The 21,882-nt window shown below is 44.5% G+C and overlaps 1 protein-coding gene across 3 annotated transcripts in view; it reads right to left on the reverse strand.

The window, feature by feature from the left end:
* Positions 1–21,882, reverse strand: part of slc8a1a (solute carrier family 8 member 1a) — a 38,155-nt gene that overhangs the window by 15,750 nt on the left and 523 nt on the right. The window contains exons 1-3 of one of the 3 annotated variants that reach the window (XM_049571893.1): positions 18,375–18,533; positions 13,207–15,008; positions 233–336 (exon numbers count right to left, since the gene is read on the reverse strand). In XM_049571893.1, coding sequence (XP_049427850.1) covers positions 233–336; positions 13,207–14,984 — 1,882 coding nt within the window. In that variant the 5' untranslated portion in view covers positions 14,985–15,008; positions 18,375–18,533. Of the gene's footprint in view, positions 1–232; positions 337–2,593; positions 2,701–13,206; positions 15,009–18,374; positions 18,534–21,882 lie in introns of those variants that run through there. The other 2 variants (XM_049571892.1, XM_049571894.1) reach the window with 2 other exon arrangements.

A 21,882-nucleotide genomic window follows, 5' to 3' on the forward strand; every position in this document is an offset into this window, starting at 1 on the left:
GTCCTGCCATGGAAAGCATCCAATCACAGGCTCAGATTTGGTCTGAACCAATCAGGACTCATCATGAAGACCTTCCATCAACAGCTCTGACCAATCAGAAGCCAGCTGAGTGAAGGAGGAGCAGAGCGACAGCTGCGGGAGCAAACTGAACAAAAAGCAGGATAAAGAGCGCCTGAAGGCAGATGAAGGAAAGGTCAAAGGTCATCAGAGTGGTCAAGGTGCGTCTCCACACCTGTCCATCTCCTCTTGTTCCAATATGGCTGCTGCAGCTCTATGTAGAAGCTGGCCTGCTTATCGTACTCGTCGTGGTCAATTATTCTAACGGCTATGGTCTTCCTGTGGACGAAAGACAACAGCGGGAGGGCGGGTCAGAGGTCACGGCTCATGCAACACACATTCAGACACACTCATAGAGGCTGACAGATGCAGTGTGACAGGATTCCATCGTCTGAGTCACCGTGGCAACGCCGTGGCAACAGGGATGAGGAGGAGATGACCTCACCTCATCGGGCCTGCAGGGAGGAGGGATCAGACTCTGAGGTTAAAGTCACAATGAAAGACATAAGACGGTCTCACCTCAGCGGCCTTCACATCTTCATCATAATCATCATCACCACCTCACCCAAATCACCGAAATTAAAACCCTTTCCCCATGACAGCTGCCAGAGGAGGACGAGGAGGAGAAGAGGAGGTATGTTTGGAAGTAAAAGTTGGAGCTCTGAGTCTTGACGGGACATGAACCTGTCCTGGCTGATCGTCAGTATAAAGATATATCAGAATATCTACCTTAGAAACTTTCTGGTTCTGTGATATAAAAAACTGCAAAGGTTCATCATGGTAACATTCAAACCTCCAAATTCCAATTAAACATTTATTTTCTGTTTGTTTTATCCGTTTTTATTTACAGACAGAGTCACTACATGTCAGTCATGACACATGTTGTTGTTAACCCAGCTGCCAGCGAACATAAGTATGATGTCAGAAAGACGCTGCACTCCCACATCAGACGTTACATTTTGGGTGGTTTGAAAATCCAACCTGGTCTCACTCTGACAAAAAACGGTGCTTGGTCAGTGACATCTGGTGTCAGACACTAACAAACAATGCTCGTCTTTCACGTCGGCATGATACGTGACCGGTCACCGTTATTGTTTAACAGCGCCCGGCGGTGTCAGAGGGAAACGTAGTGGGACAACAACTAAAGTTAGGGCGGCGGAAGTCCACGTAGGGCAGGTGGGAGAGGTGTTGGATGGTTCTAACAACCACAGACTTTCACTCAGGAGGCTGGTGTTCACTTCCTGTAAGATTGTAAACCTAATCCTCTTGTTTTTTCCTAAACGTAACCACGTGTGTGTGTGTGTGTGTGTGTGTCGGCTAAACGTAACCATGTGTGTGTGTTGGCTAAACGTAACCACATGTGTGTGTTGGCTAAACGTAACCACGTGTGTGTGTGTTGTTGAAGGAAAAAAACATCAGTTGGCGGTGTTGTGTCCCAGGCTGAAGTTGACACGGCGTCCCAGAACGTCAACAACCAACGCACCCAGGGTACCTTGGACGCCATATGTGGACGTGGGAAGTCAATGATGGCGTTGGCATGAGACGTTTGGAAGACATTGCATTTCAATTGCTGAACAACACAACTTTAAACCAACAAAATATCAGCATCATCTGTCGTCAGTTCTCTACATCAGACTGATGTTGGCGTTAGACGTGATCCTGATGTTGAATTTGACGTTTCGACCTAAACTCAACCAAATATTAATGTTGAACGATGTTGGTGGCAGCTGGGACGTTGCAATCAATTTGCTTTGTTGTACTGAAAATGTTTTAAGACACTTTAATGTATAAAAAAAGTTTCATGCAATTTAAAATCGTTTTTGAACTTTGTCATCGTCCCGCTCAAAGACCTGGCTCAGAGGCAGAGCGGGTCGTCCACCAATCGGAAGATCAGTTTGAACATTGAATATCTTTACGTTGGACTATATTTAGCTGTATTTACAAGTCACTGCATTCTGCTTCTATTCATGTTTTACACAGCTTCCCAACTTTTTCAGAATCAGGGTTGTAAACAGGAAGCATAATGCTGCCAGTGTTTTATCCCACATTAGTTTCCATATAGCCGAACTGATTGCTGAATTATCTGTTGTCTTCTGTTTGCGGTGACTTCATGGATGTACAGACAGTCATCGCTGTGACACTGAGGAAAACTTAAAACATGAAGATTCTCAGGGAGGCTCTGCAGACTGTTTTTCTGTGATTTCTGGACGTTTATTCTGGATAGACATCAGATATACTGACGTCCTCAGGAAGTGACAGTCACACTGAATCTCACAATATGTGTTCCATGTCTGTGTGTTCACTATTCACTGAGTTACGACTCTGAGAGGAAGTGTACGTAGTGTGCGGTGAGTTTTGTCGTTTTGTTTCTCTGCTCTGATTTTCATTGTGACTTTAACTCAAAGTCTGAATATCTACAACAGATTGTTTGTTGATGATCTTCCCTGTGAGGTCTGGAGGTGAGTTGGAATTAACAGAGGTTAAAGGTCATTAGTAAGGTGGGCGGGGTTACAGGACAGGAAGGCGACACCCCCACCTTTCCTCTCACTCATCTCCAGCAGCCGAGGCTCTCCGAGCTCGAGGAAGAAGTTCTTGTTTTTCTCATATTCGTCATCATCAATTATATTGATCTGAACAGTTTTGCTGAAACACAAGAAAAACAGACAGAAAGGTTGCAGAGGGAGAAGTGTGCAGACGCCGATAAAGAAAACAAGCTGAAATATTGCCGTGGTGATCACGGTCCAGGCAGATTTTAGAGGATGCTTGTTTCTTATTTAACTGACAGAAAGCAAGAAAGAAGAAAGAGAACAGAAACAAGAGAGCTGCAGCAGCGAGCGTCTCCGATACAAAGGTGGATGATGTCAGAGAGGTGGAGGTGGAGACTGCAGGGCAACAACCACAGTTACAGAAACATTTCCTGGAAAAAAAAAAAAGGTTGTAAGCGTTAAAGATGATCTGTACGACTCCTCTGTCAAAGTCATTGTTCCTGAAGAACAGACTTCAATCTGGAACACATACTGATCAGTTAGAGGAAGAAGCCAAGATGGCGCCCAGTGATTTTAGGGAAAGTTGTTCACTCAGAACATGTCAGAGATCTTTATGTCTCCAAAGCCCTGCAGAAAACATCACAAACCTGATGTGGAAGAGCCAATCACAGACTCCGATGATGAGTTTCCAGTTCAGACCAGTTTGATTTGAGGTCAGTGATGACACAGTTACAAGTTTGATTGTTCTGCCTTTGAGTGTTGGAGGCTTCGCTGAGCTGCAGGCTACAGCAGCCCTCATTGGACACATGCACCGTGTGTGTGTGTGTGTGTGTGTGTGTGTGTGCGTGCCAGCAGCGTGGAAACAGAAAATCGCCTCCATGTTTATTTGATGTCAGCAGATTGATGGTTTGGAGGGTTTGTCTCTGTGATTCCAGGACGTGCCTTCGTGTCACAGTTTTAGGAAACTTGAAGCTTCATGTTCAGGACGACTTTACTTCAGTGAAACTGCTGAGAGAAATACTTCACCTTCAAAATGACTGTTTGCATATTGATGAGGATTTTTACATCACAAAATATTATGGTTTCTGTCCTTAATCTGAAAAAGACAGTGTTCCAACTGAGCTGTTTATGTGACTGTGTGCATGAGAGTAATCACCTCCACACCTCACAGCGTCACTATCCTTGTTCACTCTTTAATTACATCCCATAGTGATTATTGCAGCTCTGTCCTCTTCCTCGCAAGTGTCTTCATAAACTCCAGTTGGTCCAGAATTCAGCTGCTCATATCATTATGAGAACCCCCTCCATAGGTCGCATCACTCCTGTTCTCCAGCAGCTTCACTGACTTCCTGTTAAATATCACATCTGTTTCAAGATGCTGCTTGTTTAAGCTCCTTCGTACCTGTCTGACCTCCTTCACATCTACACACCCTCCCACAGTCTTACACCCAGTTCAGACCAAAGATTCACAACCAGGCAAGTAGAAACAAACAACTACTGTCAATGTGTCATTCTGTAACGTTGTAAAAACCTGCTGGTCGACAGGAAGTGACCACAATGAGACGGCGTATCATCTCTAGTCAACGACTCTCTGTGCTTCTGATCTGTAACGCTGACAGGAAGTGACCACCATGAGACGGCGTATCATCTCTAGTCAACGACTCTCTGTGCTTCTGATCTGTAACGTCGACAGGAAGTGACCGCCATGAGACGGCGTATCATCTCTAGTCAACGACTCTCTGTGCTTCTGATCTGTAACGCTGACAGGAAGTGACCGCCATGAGACGGCGTATCATCTCTAGTCAACGACTCTCTGTGCTTCTGATCTGTAACGTTGACAGGAAGTGACCACCATGAGACGGCGTATCATCTCTAGTCAACGACTCTCTGTGCTTCTGATCTGTAACGCTGACAGGAAGTGACCGCCATGAGACGGCGTATCATCTCTAGTCAACGACTCTCTGTGCTTCTGATCTGTAACGCTGACAGGAAGTGACCGCCATGAGACGGCGTATCATCTCTAGTCAACGACTCTCTGTGCTTCTGATCTGTAACGCTGACAGGAAGTGACCACCATGAGACGGCGTATCATCGGCCAGTTCACACCGCTGACACTTTAATGTGAGACGATCTGAAACAGCTGCATCTCAGATCCTCCCCTGCACATCACCACCCGCCTGTCCGAGAGAACAACATATCTCAACAAACAACTGGAAGGAATTTGGTGATTTCACATCTACAGTCCATAATGACATCAAAACATTCAGAGAAGATAATCTCTGCACGAAAAGGACAAGACTGAAAACCAACACTGAATGTCCGTGACCTTTGACCCCTCAGACTGCACTGCTTTAAAAACCAACACGACTGTGTAAAGGATATCACTACATGGGCTCAGGAACACTTTGGAAAACCATTGTCAGTAAACACATCACTGCAGCTACCAATGACAGTTCAGACTCTACCAGGCTCCGCCCACTTCTCTGAGCCCGACTAACACAAAGCAGCATCATCCTCCTGCAGAGCCGGAGAGCCACTGTTATAGACGTGTGCATGCGTGAGCTGGAGAGGGTGCGGTATTTGTCAGTCATTTTTTAATGTGGCCAGTCGGAGGCTCACAATCCCGTCAGTCAAAAACTTATCAGTTTAATTCAGCCAATCACTTCACAGTAGTCAACATTTCAATTAGCTAGTTAAGCTTGCGCTATAGCTAGCGTCTGCACTAACTCCCTGATCATGATGGAATATAGTAACTTCAGCCGCTGCTCATTTCAGAAGGACCACTGTGAGAAAATGTGCTCTTCGTTTCAATTATAGCACAATTAACCAACAATGAATCATAGTTGTTTGTTTCTGGCTGCCAGCGTTAGCTAGCACAACTAGCATGCTAGCTAAGTTAGCTGAAAAGTTGTCTGTTTCGACTTCAAAATGATCATTTAAACAAAGAACACGTTTCATTGGAGTGATCCTCCCAAAATAAACTGTGGTGAAAGTTGCTATTTTCTTTATAGATCCATGATTAAGGAGCTGATAAGGAGACAGCGTTAGCTAAAAGGCTAGTGCGCTAGGTAGTGGAAAAGTTTCTATTTCTTCTTTAGACAAGTGTTTGTGAACGCAAGGCTAACGTTGTTTTTACAACAACAATCTAAAGTATGTATTTAGTGACCTGCGTCTGTACAACATACAACTGAGAGTCTGGTGTTCGGCGCATACGCACGTCTAAAACGGTGGTAGCTCTCCGGCTCTGCAGGAGGATGTTTCTCACAAGGTGCTCTGACCAGTCCATCATGGACATCCTGTCCTCCAGGACCATACAGATCGTTACCGGCTCGTGGAGGTGCATCATGGGTAACTTCCTGTCTGTGAAGGCTCCATGAATGCTGAAAGCTACATCCAGGTTTTGGAGCAACATACGCTGCCATCCAGACGCCGTCTCTTTCAGGGACGTCCCGTCTTCTTCCAGCGAGACACTGAGACACACTGTGACGTGTGGTCCAACAGCGTGTCTCCGTGGTGACAGAGTGCAGGTACCAGACTGACCTGCCTGCAGTCCACACCTGTCTCCCACTGAACATGTTTACCAGAGTCCATCCATAAACTGCAACTGGTTCAAAACTCTGCCGCCAGAATTATTTCCAGAACTCTTTTAGTCGTATTACACCTGTCCTGCAGCAACTCCATTGGCTTCCAATCAAATACCGCATCACTTATAAAATCCTCCTTCTCACCTTCACAGCCATCAACAGCCTGCCCCTCAGTATCCTGCTGAGCTCCTTCACATTAACATACCAGGCTGTGCTCTCAGGTCCCCCTCCTCCATTCAACTCACCCTCCCACCTGCTCGCTCATCCACCATGAGGTCGAGAGCCTTCAGCCGCTCGGCCCCACGCCTCTGGAACTCTCTACCGCAGGACTTAAAACACTCGGACTCTGTCACCTCCTTCAAGTCCCGCCTCAAAACTCACCTTGACCTCATGACCTCACTGTTGCACTTTACTGCTGTTTTATGTATTGCGTTTTTTTTTGTACAGTGACCTCGAGTGTCCTGAAAAGTGCCTATAAATAAAATGTATTACTATCATTATTATTATTATTATTATTATTATTATGTGGGACATGATGAAGTGTCGACCCCAGAGAGGTGCATCATGGGACTGTTGAGACACTGAAGTCAGATACTTCAACAGTGAAGGTGCTTGCACATGATTGCTGATTTGACCCAACGCTGATCTCTCCTCCATCTTGTAGTCGGATCTTTAAATTTTTCCACACCCCGTCTCCGCCCCCGCCTGCGTTCTTCTGTAAAATCATTGGCTCTACACAGGAAGTTCAGCGTCAAACGGGACGAAGTTCAACAAAACTGAACTTTCGGTGTTGCGTCAAAACGCCGGTGAAGCCCACAACGTGACACCAAAATCGAAAGGTACCCCGACGTCAGCGTTAACACCAGCTTCCATAGGAAAACAATGGCACCACGGGCATCAAGAGATTTTTAACGCTGGTCATGAGGTGATGATGTCACACAGTGACAGGAAACAGGCTTCTGTCACAGCTTTATTACAACCTGCTGCAGATTTACAGAGAACAATAAAGTTTATCAGTTTGAATATTAAATATCTGATTATTTTAACTGTATTTATTTGAATAAAGATCTAAAAGATTTTAAAATCATTGCATTCTGTTTTTTTTTTTTTACACAGTGTCCCAACTTTTTGGGGATTGGGGTTGTACTTTACATAAACCTCTCAGCTCGTATGTTTCCTGTATCATCAGCAGCAGAATCAGGAAGTGACACGGAGGACATCAAAGTATTTAAATCAAATGTGAACAGTGAATAAAGAAAACACGTCTCTGCGTCTGAGTAAATGTGCCCGAGCCCAAAACTAGGAGCTAAAAGAGGCTGAAAGTCTCCACAGATGAACGTTAGTGCAGCTGTATGAGGAGTCTGAACTCCACAGTCAGTCTGCTTCGTATCTGCAGGGTTACAGCGTTCTGTGGAGGGAAACAGAAGCTGCAGTAAAACATCAGCTCAGATCGGAGACGTGGCCGTTGGCCAGCAACGACCTCCCCTGTGGTCGTCTCTGAGAGGAACCGGCTGCAGTCGTCTGTCTGCTTTATGGGCCGAGCCGCGGACGATGAGCAGGTCCTGCTGCTGCTCAACACAGGCTGCCCAAATAAGGAAGAGAGCCGCATGGTGTTTATCTGCACTAACAGCACCGCAGCAGACGGCTGACACACAGAGGACACACAGAGGACACACAGAGGACACACTGAGGACACACTGAGGACACAGTCCAAGGAGACGGACAGGACACATGCAGCTGAGCAACACACATCCAACACACATCCAACAATCATCCAACAATCATCCAACAACCAGAAGTCTTGGACAAAGAATGAAAGATTGAGGCTAACACTAAATTAAAAGCGTACTCCGCTCTTTCAGTCCGACACTGATGTGAGGTCAGGATCTAACAAGAGCGCAGTTAACAACACAGAGCGTGTGTGACGTTTGTCACTCGTCCTTCTCATGAAACAGATTCACCTCCATTCAATTAAATGTATCAGTCCACAAGTCCTGAGGTTTTTTAATACTTCAAGTCTATCTTCGTCAGGTTAGGTGAAGTGTAATTTGCACAGAAGGCTTTTTAAAACACACAAATTTCCTGCTGCATGTCTTTTGAACGTATTGATCTGCATTGTGAGCGGCCTGTGTCAATGCAGGAGAGACCCCCGTCACTCTACGGCTGGCGGGGGAAATAAAATCAATGATCAATACATAAAGACACTGCTGGTTTTGTCCCATGAAGCCGACACGAAGACTGTTTTGGTCTGGTAAATGTCTGCTGTCAGTCAGCCTGGTGAAGGCAGGTTAGGGACTGATCAGTTAATCTCCTTCTGATTTGAGATTGAGGTGGACAAAGTGTGACTTTGAGACAGTGACAGAAAAGTGACATAAAATACTCCCTCAGATAATAGTTTGTTTCTGCCTTGTTTATTCTTTTACTTCCTTTCAGCACTTGTCATCAAATATAATTCCCAAGGAGACATGCAGTGAAGTATGTTTTTGTTTTTTTCTTTTTTTAATCCTCTGGCTGTCAGTGAAAACCAAACTGATAATGAAGCTCCATAAACTCTGGTCCTGCAGCAGAGAGCTCTGTGGTAACCTGATCAGGAAAGTCAAATCCAGGAAGTAAACCAAACTAAATGAGACCAAAAAAATCATGTTGCTGTATCTACTGTCGCCGTGTAGCACTTCTAATGATCTTACAGAAAGTGGACGAAAACAACCAATCAGAGCCAAGGAGTCTGTAACGCAGCTGTCGATCATGTCGATCTCTGCTCATGAACCGTGGTCAAACTGTCACACAAGGCATTGCTGACCAAATATGAACCAAGGTTCTGTCACTGCGTTCCCTGTTTCTTAGTGACTGTTTAACTGTACCATGAGAAAGTTTGTGACCTGGCCGCCATGTTCATCATCATCCTCACTGTGACCTCGTCACATGTCCACGTCTGGTCATGGACTTTCCACGTCCACATATGACGTCCAAGGTACCCTGGGTGTGTTGGTTGTTGACGTTCTGGGACGCCGTGTCAACTTCAGCCTGTTACATGCATTGTCTGTTTTCAAAATACACTTCTGTTTTCACAGGAAATGTACAGTTTGCATACAGTCTCTTTCAAAATAAAAGCACCTCCAACTGATGTTTTTTCCCTTCAACAACACACACGTGGTTGGATTTAGGAAAACACAACAAGGTTTGGCTTTACAATCTTACAGGAAGTGAACACCGGCCTCCTGTAAGATTGTAAAGCCAAACCTTGTTGTGTTTTCAGAAGGTTAACACAGTAAAATAAAAAAAAGGAGAAATGAAAGTTTCCATGTAACACAGACTGCTCTGACCACAGGACTGACGGGACATGGAGACACTAATATTGATATCAATAAGACTGGATCATCAGACTGGACTATCTGTCGTATCCGGCTGATAACTTGATCGCTCTATATAAGGCTCTCCCAGCAGAGTAAATGTAGGGCAGCGTGCTCATTAATAAACTGAAACAAAGAATGAGCGTGCTACCTTTTCCATTTCAACACGCCGTCCGCTTCCTTCGCAGCCAGTGGCCGTGTTTATGCTCTGGAAATAAATGTGTTGTCATTACATTCCTGCTGCCCGCAGACATGGAAAGAGTCTGCCTGCAGCCGCTATGTGAGGCATGTGAACCTGAAGTCACAGTCACATGACCGTGTGGAGGTGGAGCTACTGCAGGACCAGAAATTAATGAATGTCTGTTCAGTACTATCATCCAGCCTGACTCCAAACACGACCGGCTGACACACCGTCCTGGAGCATCAACAACAAATGCTGGAGGATACCTAGTGCGTCATGGTAAATGGTTTATGGACCTGCACTTGTATTCCAGTCATCCCAGCGCTTTTTACACTACGAGTCACACACACACACACACACACACACACACACACACACACACACACACACACACACTGGTGGCCGAGGCTACCATACAAGGTGGTTCAGTATCTTGCTCGAGGATACTTCGACATGCAGACTGGAGGAGCTGGGGATCGAACTGCTGATCTTCCGAATGGTGGACAACCCACTCTACCTCTGAGCCACAACCGCCCCATGTAGACATGAACAGCACTGACCATGTGGCGTTACCATGATGAGTTAGGATGAGAACAGGTTGGAAAAAAAACTTTGCCAACCAGGTGTCACCCCGAAGTTGTTAAAAACTGGCACTTGATCAGTGACTTCCGGTGTAGTGCTTTTATTCTGAAAGAGACTGTATCAAACTGTACATTTCCTGTGAAAACAGAAGTGTATTTTGAAAACAGACAATGCATGTAACAGGCTGAAGTTGACACGGCGTCCCAGAACGTCAACAACCAACACACCCAGGGTACCTTGGACGTCATATGTGGACGTGGGAAGTCCATGACCAAACGTGGACATGTGACGAGGTCACAGTGAGGATGATGATGAGGATGGTATTAGCTCCAAAAAGGCGTCTTATTGGGGGGGATACAAAAACATTGACTTACACTATAAATTTGCACCATGTTCTCATCCTGTTGGTAAAACACTTTGATTTTAGGTGGACTTCTTCGAGGTCAGGCAACACGACTCTGAGATCAGGTTCAGAAAAAAACATCATGGTTTGGCATAAAGGAAACGAACAGCGGGATCCTGTGCTTCTGTTGCCTAAACTGAAGGAAACAAACCTTAAAACAAAGTGTTCACTCACATCATGAGTTTAATTTGAAACAGTCTGAGCATGTGACGAGCAGAAACTCAACATTTCCTGTGAAAATGTGTTTTTAAAAATCCATGAGGTGTGTCACAGGTGTAAACTGACACGTCGTCCCTGAACGTCCAAAACTGACGCAGGAGGGAACCCAGAGCGTTCTGACGTGTAGGCAGTGTTGGGCTCCTTACCTTAAACTGTAATATATTACTCATTACTCTTTTCAAAAGTAACATTATTTATTACTCCCTGCCAACAGTAATTCATTACTCTACTCGTCATATGACCTACTCCCCAAAATCCAGGTGTGTCTCTGTGTGAATGTCAGCGTGATCACCGGTAAGTGTAGCTGAGCTTAAGTAGCTTCTATTTACCTGGAGGTCGTCAGTTACCTGTGAGCAGTATTTTGCCAAAGATCTGTCTGACAGAATTTTAATCTAATCTTTAATCAGAATTTTGAATCTTTTAATCAAATACATAATAAAGAGAGTTCTTTGAGACTATTATGAAAACGTATCTCTGATATTCACAGGACACAATCGACTCAAAACTCATTCAAATTGTTCATTTCACACAAACGTCCTGCAGTTATTGCGTTCTTCTTTATTTGGTGTGATGGGTCACTTTATCAGCTGTTCTGTACTGTTGCTATGCTGAATATGATACGAAATATCTATAGAATATGTCAGTGTATCCAATGGTGAGGAACCACTGCAGGTGATGCATTAGTACATCAGATCGTAGTTCATGGTTTTGTAAAAACAAAACTGCATGTCATAAAGAATATTTTCAGTGCTAACATGTAGCAGGAGTAATGTTTAACATGATTCCACTGACACTAAACAGTCACAGATATTTGTGCTGATGATGGCGCCGCATGAAGAATCATTTCAGTTGGTGGGATTCATTCTCTGTGTTCAACAGCTGAGATATTTCAGTTTAGACGCCGCTGCCGCTGCTGCAGCTAAAAATCTTTCAATCCATATCCACCTGCAGGTTATATCAGACTGACGGGCCACATCTGGCCCAGGAATTCAATTATCCAGTCATTACCCGAAAACAACCTCATCTAAATATGATTGTATGATGTTCATGCATTTTTTATGTTTCTCATATTTAAAACTTACGTCTCCTCATGTTGGACAAACAGTGTGTGGACCATGAAACAAGATGTTTTCTCTTGGTTGGGGTGCTCTCGACACCTCCTAAAATCTTACCTTCAGAAAACATTAGTGAAACCCAAAACTCAACGTGTACCAACAAAATAAGGACAAATCACTGATTAGAAGAACAACAAGAGAAAATTTGTTCGTATATCGCAGGACGCTCAGTGTTTGGTATACTCTGTAAAAATAACTGACATTTTGACTTCCAGGTTTTGCAGCCCAGCCTCCAGAGAAAATGTTGGCATTGTATTGCTGCGTTCCAGGCAAGTTTCTGAGCCCGTAAGTCACCACTTCAAGTCACGACTCACGACTTCATAGCGTTCCAGACAAGTCACGCCAAACTCTCAAAGCAACATGGTGGACTGTGCGGGGTTTATGTTTGTTTATGATCACTTCTGTCACCAAAGGTGCCTGTTCCTTGCTCATTTGAGTGAAACGGAGGAGGAGGAACGGCGCATAAGGTCACAGATGCTATTTTACTTTTTATTTCACGTTATCTGTGTGTTTGGAAACGTATTTTGTATTAATTTATTCTTGCACTGGAAACCAGCTGTTAGAGCGGCTGCCAATAGTGCGTTAACATTAGGGTTATTTTATGTCTGTTTCTCACCGTGTATCACCTGCATCAACACTGCATCCATGGGGCTGCCATTGTTGTTTAGAGGAGTAAGGTCATTGGTTTAGAGGGCTGTGTGACGTAACTGGGAGTACATTGATCTGGTACGAGTTCACGGGTGGGAAGTTACGGGTTTGACTGCCGTTCCAGTGCACTTTCATGGGTAGAAGGTTGTAAAAACACAACTTACAGGTTGCCTGGAACGCAGCATTAGTTCCTGCAAACTGTGGGTACGTTACATTTGTACGTTATTTTGCAGCTGATACATTGAACCTTTACGTTTCGACAACCTTGTGGTTATGTTTAGGTGCAAAAAAAGATGTTTGGCCTAAAATACCCGGTTTAGGGGGCCATAATTCAGAGAAGACATTCAGCAACGTCTCGGTAAAAATCACTAGTAACTAGTAACGATGATATGAAACATGAAAAGTGCAAATATTAAATATTTGTAGTTTTCAGAAATGTACAATGCTAATGTTTTCCTCTGGTGACTGGGCTGGGTTTTGACCTCACTCTAATACCCAGAATGCCTTGCAGAGAAACCAGTGAACTGTGCACTGCTCCCATGACTCTTCATCATCACTCAGCATTGGAGGTTTGTACTTACAAGATCTCATCGTTCTCAAACTCCAGGACTCCGTGTGTGTCCTCGAAGTCCTCGCCGCCTCCTTTAGCCGTCCCCTCCATGGTTTTGTACGGCACCACCACGACACCGCGAGCCCCCGATGTCCGGATCACCTTCACCTCCATCACCCCGACACTCTCGCTCACCGTCACCACCGGCTCCTCGAACGTAAAGATCCCGGCGTGGTCATCATCAAAGATTGTGACGGTAGCCGTGCACGGCAGACCCAAACTTGCGAGGGAGTCCACGTGGTTTGCCTCGCGCTCGTCTGAGCCGGCGCCCTCAGATGTGACCCTCACATTGCTGAGGTGAACCAGGAAATGTTCGTCTTCCTCAAAGATGTCATCATCAATTATGTCAATGCGGATTTCCTTTTCAGTCTCGCCTGGTTTGAACACAATAGTTCCTTGGGTGAACTGGTAATCAGAGCCGGCGTTAGCGGTCCCGTCTTCAGTCCGGTAATCCACTGAGACTGTGCTCGTCAGGTCTCCACCACGCCGCACCACATTGAGTGCTACGCTGCCGCAGTTCTCCAGACACTGGTAAGTACCGGGGTCAAAGAACAGCTTGGAGGAGAAGTCGTTGAGTGAAACCTCGGAGCAGATATCGTGCTGGTTGGCTCTTTTGGCTTGATCAGCGGCGTGCTTCTTCAGGATGTTGCCCGCTCCTGTCATGATCCTGGTCGCCTGACAGCGGTAGAAAGCCCGGCTCTTCTGCTGCTGGGTTAAAACTTGGTAATTGGCGAGCTCCATCAACTGCTCCATCTCCTTCTCAGGATGTTTCTGTTTCAGCTCCTTCAGGATCCTGGCCACCTCCCTGCGGGCCTCCTCCTCGTCCAGCTCATTCAAATCAAACTCATCTCCGTGGGAGTTGAGCATTTTCCCGTCCATTTCGATGTCGACCTTCGAAGGGAGCTCCGGCTCGCCCTCCGTTTCAATGATCATTCCTTTCTGCTTCCCTGCTCTGTAGCGCTTGTACATGTACTTGTAGAAAAGAAGTCTGCGGTCGGCCACGTAAGCGAGTCCAACACAAAGGGGGAAGAAGAAGAGCGTGAGCAGCCCCTCCCATATCTCAACTACACCTGGAGAAATGACGGCCAGGATCAGGTAGAGCCAGGTGTACGCAAAGACGCTCCAGGTGGCGGTGACGAAGAACACCCTGAGGTGCTTCACCTTCCTGGTCTCTCCGTCAGGAATGACAGACACACACAGGCCAATGATGACAAACATGTTGAAGGCAGCACTTCCTACAATGGTGTTGGGACCCAGCTCGCCGGCGTCAAAGTTGTGACCACAAACCTCCACGACCGACAGGAGGATTTCTGGGGCGGAGGAACCAAGCGCCATCAGGGTCAGGTTGGACACCGTCTCGTTCCAGATGCGGACTGTCGTGGTGATCTTCTCACCGTTTGGTTTCTTGATGGTGATCTGTCTCTCCTGGGAGGTGATGACCTCGATGGACGCCATGAAGCGGTCAGCGATGATTGACACGCCCAAGAACATGTACGCCAACCCTACAAAGTAAATAGTGGCTCTGGCGAGGCGGTCGGTGAAGGCTGGGTTTTCTGGCTTCCATATCGGCAGGATGACACCTTCGATGCAGTTGGTACCTCCTCCACATTTTGTGTGGTTGCTGAGCGTGTTGTTGGACGTGAGGGTCGAGCTTCCTGCAGCACAGTACGGGACTTCAATTGAGATGATGGTCGACAAGAAAAGCAGCTGATAGGTGGAGAGCAGCGACGAGGTCCCGGCTCGGCTCATGGTGATGCTCGAGCTCCCGTAAACCTGCAAGACAAACAAGGAGACTTTGAATTTCTGTCCGATCACGTTTGTAGCTCGGCTCAAATGGAGGAAATAAAGATGTTCGGAGTCCCGCCCCCTTATCCTCGCTTCTCTACTTAAATCACAGAGTAACAACTGTAAGGGACCGGGGGACAATTATTTTTAATTATTCTTTTTTTTGATTCAATCATCTGTAACCCACAGAAGAGGATCTACAGATGTGTACCGTGATCCACAAACACGTCTTTTTACATGTGTGTTGTGTAAAGTCATATCCACATAACTTCCTCTGTAAACACAAACTTTAATTTCACATGAAAATGTTTGAAAAATGTTTACAAATGTAAACACTTTGATGACAGCAGACACACATGAAGTCATATTTACGTATTTGTGGATCCATTTTTACACAAGAAACTAGTGTTGCGCATTTGTGGACTGCTTCCTGTGAGTTCGTGGGTCATGTGACATTTGTGACTTCCCTCCTGTGTATTTGCATAATTTAGTCTGCAGCACATCTGTGACAAAAAAAAAAATCAGTGTGAGGTTTCTCGCCACATCAGCAGTTGGCGACATTCTCTCACATGAGATAACTGGACCAAGGAGGATAAAACAAAGGGGTCCATGTCATTGGTTCGACAGCCCATTGGTTCGACTGTCCGCGGTGCTGAATGGCTCATAGCAGGCGTATGATGCGCCGCGACCGGCTTGAGGCGGAGCAGGCTCACAGCTTATGTGTTTGTCACTTTCTTTTTCATTTTAACCCACACCATGATCTTTTCCTGACCCTAACCAAGTGGTTTTTGTGCCTAAACCTCACCAGACCTTAACCACAGGGCATCATGATGATTTCGGAGCAATGGGACTTCGGAACAATGAGTTTAATATGGTCGGAACAATGGGATGTCGAACCAATGGGCAGTTCCCAAAACAAAGAGCCTGTCGCGCATCACATCCTGAACAACACCTGGACGTGAGGACAGATGTGAGGACAGATGTGAGGACAGATGTGAGGACAGACGTCTGACGCTGCTAATAGAACATGGGGAATTTATGCCTCTAAGTATGAGCACATATTTATTTTTTGTCAAGGATGTGAGATAAAGATGGATCATTTGTAAGAATAATATTGTCAAGATTGCAATGCTAACTTTCAGTACCGCTTTAATGGAAATTCCCATTATGTGTTAGCATCGTGCTAACGGACTAATGTGACACAGGGTTGCAGTGGTGGAGGAAGAACTCAGATCTTTTACTCAGGTGAAAGTACAACAGAAACAAAAAGTAAAAGCAGAACAGTCCACTTCACATCAAATCAAACTACTGGTGCATTCATGTGTTCATCACTTTAACGTAAAGGCTGATAAATGTGGAGCTTTTTTTGCAGACAGCCAAAAAAAAAATTATAAGTGGGTCATGTGACAAATGTCACAAATGTGCAAAACCAGCTTCATGTGTAAAAATGGATCCACAGATGTATAACAGTAAAACAGTAAAAATACAAGACATAATTTGAGTTTAAAGTGATCCAAGTCAGGATCCAGTTTGAGTTCTGTGGGTAAAGACAGAAAAAGCTGTTTGTCCAAATGATAAATGTAAAGTTTGTGTTTACAGAGGAAGTTTGACGCATTTGTAATTCACGTGGATGTGACTTAACATGACACACATGTAACAACACTTGTTTGTGGATCACGGTAGATCCTCTTCTGTGGGTTACACATAATTAACTCTGTGTACAAATGTAGTTACTGCAGCCAAAGAAACAAGCAAACGGCACAAAACTAACAGCTGATTTCTGCAGATCTTCCTCACAGATCACATCATCATCATCACACAAGCCATGCACGTCAGCAGAAAACATGACAGCCGGCCTCAGCGTGTCAGGTAGTCTCAATGTGCACATATCGTCTCATCACATGATCCAACAGAGACGCAACACTGGACAACATCGACATATATATGCACCGCTGCATGTGTGTGTGACACACAACACCAAAGGAAACAAGAAGTCATTCAGTTAATTATAGTTTATAGTTTTATAGTTTGTGTAGATTAAGCTTTTAATTTTGTTACAGATGCATCTGACCATTAAAAAACATATGATACAGAAGGTTTCCTGTTTTCAAGGGCAGATACAGCAAATGACACCTTTTTGAATTTAACGAGAGTTCTTCTTTGAACACAGAAACATTTCTAAGGCAGCAGTCGCTGGTAGGGGCCCATTCTCCTCCAACACACTGTGGCCCCCCCCCCACCTCTCAGGCCCCAGTGCAACCACACCGCCTGCACTGTCTATATTTACGCCCCTGGCCGCCTGTGACAACACCAAACCAACAAAGTGTCATATCGGCCTAATCAATGGACAGAATGACATCAGTGACCACGCGCAGTGGATGTTATCAGATATTAAAAAACTTATCTTTTGGTGTTTGAGAGTTTCAGGTTCAAAGTTGAAACCCTGGAGTTGATTTTTTTTTATTTTTCACGCCCGCAGATATTTATTTATTTATTTTTTTACAGGATCTGTTTTATTTTCGCTGAAGATTTAAAATGAGCTCAAACAAAGTGACTCTGATGAAATGTCACTGCTTTGAAGCTTTGGTTATGTTTCCTGATGGAATCGCTCCGACACATACGGCCGCCTTCCTGATCACTGATCGAGTGGCGCTATGTGACGACTTGAGAACCAGCTGTCAAAGTTTCTGCATGTCTGCACATTACAAAACAAACAAAACGTGTGAACTGCATGTAACACATTCAGGAGACGGAGCTGCCCCTCAGTAATGCTGAACATGAAGCATGTGTAACATTTTAAAGACGGTATTACAGCTCACACATGTGTGTATTTTCTATAACTGATGCCCTAATATTTTCCTCTGCTGCTCTCCAGTGAGATCTGTAGAGTCATTCAGATTTAAGGGTTTCGTAAACAGAGGAGCTAAGTCTTGTTGGATGTGTCACATAAGATCGTACGAGGACGATACATTTGGAGCGTTTTGGTTTTAATGTCTTATTTGTAGAAAGCAGAAAAGATTGGACTGCTATAAAGAATATTTAAACCGTCATAGTTTGAGTTTTCCTTTTTATAAACGACAATCATTAACCTGAATTTACTTTAAATTATTAAAATACATCATCATGACATGATATTCTTCATTTAAGTAACAGTTTTAAATAACTTATTAAACTCATACAGTTTTAAGGAGACATTAAAGACACATTAAATGCACTGGCTGCTGTATCACTGCACAGCGTGTCCGACCTGCTCTGATGCAGCAGGACACCTCACAGTAACACAGACTGGATCTAAAGAGATTATCCTGCAGCACATCACCACACACTGCTCTGTGCAGAGAATCAGAAACCTACCGTCGCTCCAGCACTTTCAGTATCTGACAGAAGAAAAAACAAACGCAGGACGTTGTCTCAAAATGTCCACAAAACCCTGAGGACAGTTTTCATGGTGGAGACAGAGACAGTGTGAATAAAGCGTCCACTGCGTCCTCCTGCTGTGAAACAATAAAAGCCTGTCAGATGATGTGGAGACGAGAAGCAGGAACACAGTCGGATCATAACACTGTCACCATGAAACCACCACACTGCTGCCTGCCATGATCCTCCTCCTCCTCCTCCTCCTCCTCCTCCTCCTCCTCCTCCTCCTCTCTGTATCTCTCTCTCTGTCAACACTTTCAAACCACCATCTGAATCCTCTTTGGAGTTAATTTTATCTTTCACTCCAAGCTACGTAGTAACTCTACATGTGGAGCTCAGCTCTTCGGCCTCACAGTTCAACTCTCTGACATGTCCAGAGGACTCGAGTAAAGACAATCGGAGCCGATACTGTAAAGAAGAGACTGTCTCAGACACAGAGAGACAGCCTTTAACTGATAGCCTAAAGCGCCTGTCCAAGGCATACCCACAGTAAACTTGTTCCATTTTTAGCACATGTACATGCATGGTCTCATCTGGGAGGAAAGCATTGTGTCCAACAGTCAGAATCACTGAGAGCGCTTCTGTCACTGACTTTAAACATTTCAACACGCTGAAATTAAATATCTCCTTTACAAAGATGCTGCAGACGAGCAGGTCAGCACTGTCAAGGCCAAAACGTTTAGTTCAGTCCAACACAGTGAGAGAAAAGTTTTGAGTTCATCAGACACTAAATAAATGTGTCACATGTCTGACAGGAACTCTGTGTCAGGTGAACTGTTTTGTTGTTGGAGTGTTTCATTCTGTGTCCCTAAAGTCTCCAAAAGTAGATCAGGAGCCAGAGCCTTCAGCTATCAGGCTCCTCTCCTGTGGAATCATCTTCCTGATGCGGTCTGGGAGGCAGACACCGTCTCCACATTTAAGACTAGACTTAAAGTGCAACTTGCAGGTTAAATGTTTTTAAAAAATATATACATAACCTTGTCTGAAAATTACCATATGAGAAGTTAATTCAGAATTTATTACAGTTTACACGACATAAGGGCACAAATTCAGAGGAAAAAGTGGCTCTTTTTAGCTCCTCTCCTAAATACACTTGTTTTTCAACATCGCCTGATACTACGTCACGAGAGGGACTCTGCGTCCTTGACCCCGCCTCTGTCCAATGCGCAGTAGGAGGTGGTAATGAGTCTGAACGGTAGTAAACTTGTGAGTTAGTATTTTTTTTTCGGTTGTTAACAGTGCATTTCACCATTTGTGATTATACCGAATTATTGTGTTTGTGCAGGTTGCACAAACTCGAGTCTGTCAGGACATCAAGTCCACCGTTTTCCGGACAGAAAACGGAGTGGAGTTAGTTTTCATGCCTGGGTGCGTTTTGTGCAGGTGAAGAGGCGCAATTTCACGGCTTCATCTGTGACCAGAAAGGCGGTCGTGTGCAGCGCTCATTTTGGACAGGAGGATTATGTTCCTGGCAGATCCTGCCCGCCCACCGTTGCACATACCCCTTAGACTCGGGTCTCCCTCTCCGCGGAGAGGGGTATGTGCGGGACCCGAGGCTTCTCTCACAAAAACGACCCCAAAAGTCACTGTAGTGTGTATATGTTTTTGTTTTTTGTTTTAATCGAGTTTCTACATCATTTTCCTACACATTTATTCACCATGGTCTCCAACCTGCAAGTTGGGCTTTAAGACTTTCCTCTTTGATAAAGCTTATAGTTAGGGCTGGCTCAGGCTTGCCCTGTACCAGCCCCTAGTTAGGCTGACTTAGGCCTAGTCTGCCGGAGGACCCCCCATAATACACCGGGCCTCTTCTCTCCTTCTCTCTCTCTCTCTCTCTCTCTCTCTCTCTCTCTCTCTCTGTCTCATTGTGTCTTACGGATTACTGTTAATTTGTTATGCTGATCTGTTCTGTACGACATCTATTGCACGTCTGTCCGTCCTGGAAGAGGGATCCCTCCTCAGTTGCTCTTCCTGAGGTTTCTACTGTTTTTTTCCCCGTTAAAGGGTTTTTGGGGAGTTTTTCCTGATCAGCTGTGAGGGTCATAAGGACAGAGGGATGTCGTATGCTGTAAAGCCCTGTGAGGCAAATTGTGATTTGTGATATTGGGCTTTATAAATAAAATTGATTGATTGAGATGAACATAAAAACAACAAGCACATCAATTTCTTTAAATGTCACTGAACTATAGAAATATAAAGTGTTGAGCTGAGGTTTGATAGCTGCAGTGCTTCTCCAGCAGTGTGCTGTGGGACTTTGTGATAACCACACATTATTATTGCAAAATTCAACTGCGCCCACACATACAGTTATGAATGAATGTTTGATGATAATTTCAGTATGTTGCTGCTCCCATTTCCTGATTAAGAGGCAAACTACAGCTAAATAATGTTATTCAATGTCATTTAATGTGAAAAACCTTCACAGTGAACCTGTCTGTCACTGTTTGAGCGTGAGAATGATCAGTTTAGTTTATTTGGTTCCTAAAAGGACAGCGTGCAATGACACTAATCATTTACATGAAATGAAGTGTTATTACATCACTACAGTGTGACTACATCACTACAGTGTTATTACATCACTACAGTGTGACTACATCACTACATCACTACAGTGTTATTACATCACTACAGTGTGACTGCATCAGTACAGTGTTATTACATTACTACAGTGTGACTACATCACTACAGTGTTATTACATCACTACAGTGTGACTACATCACTACAGTGTGACTACATCACTACATCACTACAGTGTTATTACATCACTACAGTGTGACTACATCACTACATCAGTACAGTGTTATTACATCACTACAGTGTGACTACATCACTACATCACTACAGTGTGACTACATCAGTACAGTGTGACTACATCACTACAGTGTGACTACATCACTACATCACTACAGTGTGACTACATCAGTACAGTGTTATTACATCACTACAGTGTGACTACATCACTACAGTGTGACTACATCAGTACAGTGTTATTACATCACTACAGTGTGACTACATCACTACATCAGTACAGTGTTATTACATCACTACAGTGTGACTACATCACTACATCACTACAGTGTGACTACATCAGTACAGTGTTATTACATCACTACAGTGTGACTACATCACTACATCACTACAGTGTGACTACATCAGTACAGTGTTATTACATCACTACAGTGTGACTACATCACTACAGTGTGACTACATCAGTACAGTGTTATTACATCACTACAGTGTGACTACATCACTACATCAGTACAGTATTATTACATCACTACAGTGTGACTACATCAGTGCATCAGTACAGTGTTATTACATCACTACAGTGTGACTACATCACTACATCACTACAGTGTGACTACATCACTACATCACTACAGTGTGACTACATCAGTACAGTGTTATTACATCACTACAGTGTGACTACATCACTACAGTGTT

The sequence above is a fragment of the Epinephelus fuscoguttatus genome, linkage group LG3 (genome assembly GCF_011397635.1).
Source record: "Epinephelus fuscoguttatus linkage group LG3, E.fuscoguttatus.final_Chr_v1".
Lineage (NCBI taxonomy): Eukaryota > Metazoa > Chordata > Actinopteri > Perciformes > Serranidae > Epinephelus > Epinephelus fuscoguttatus.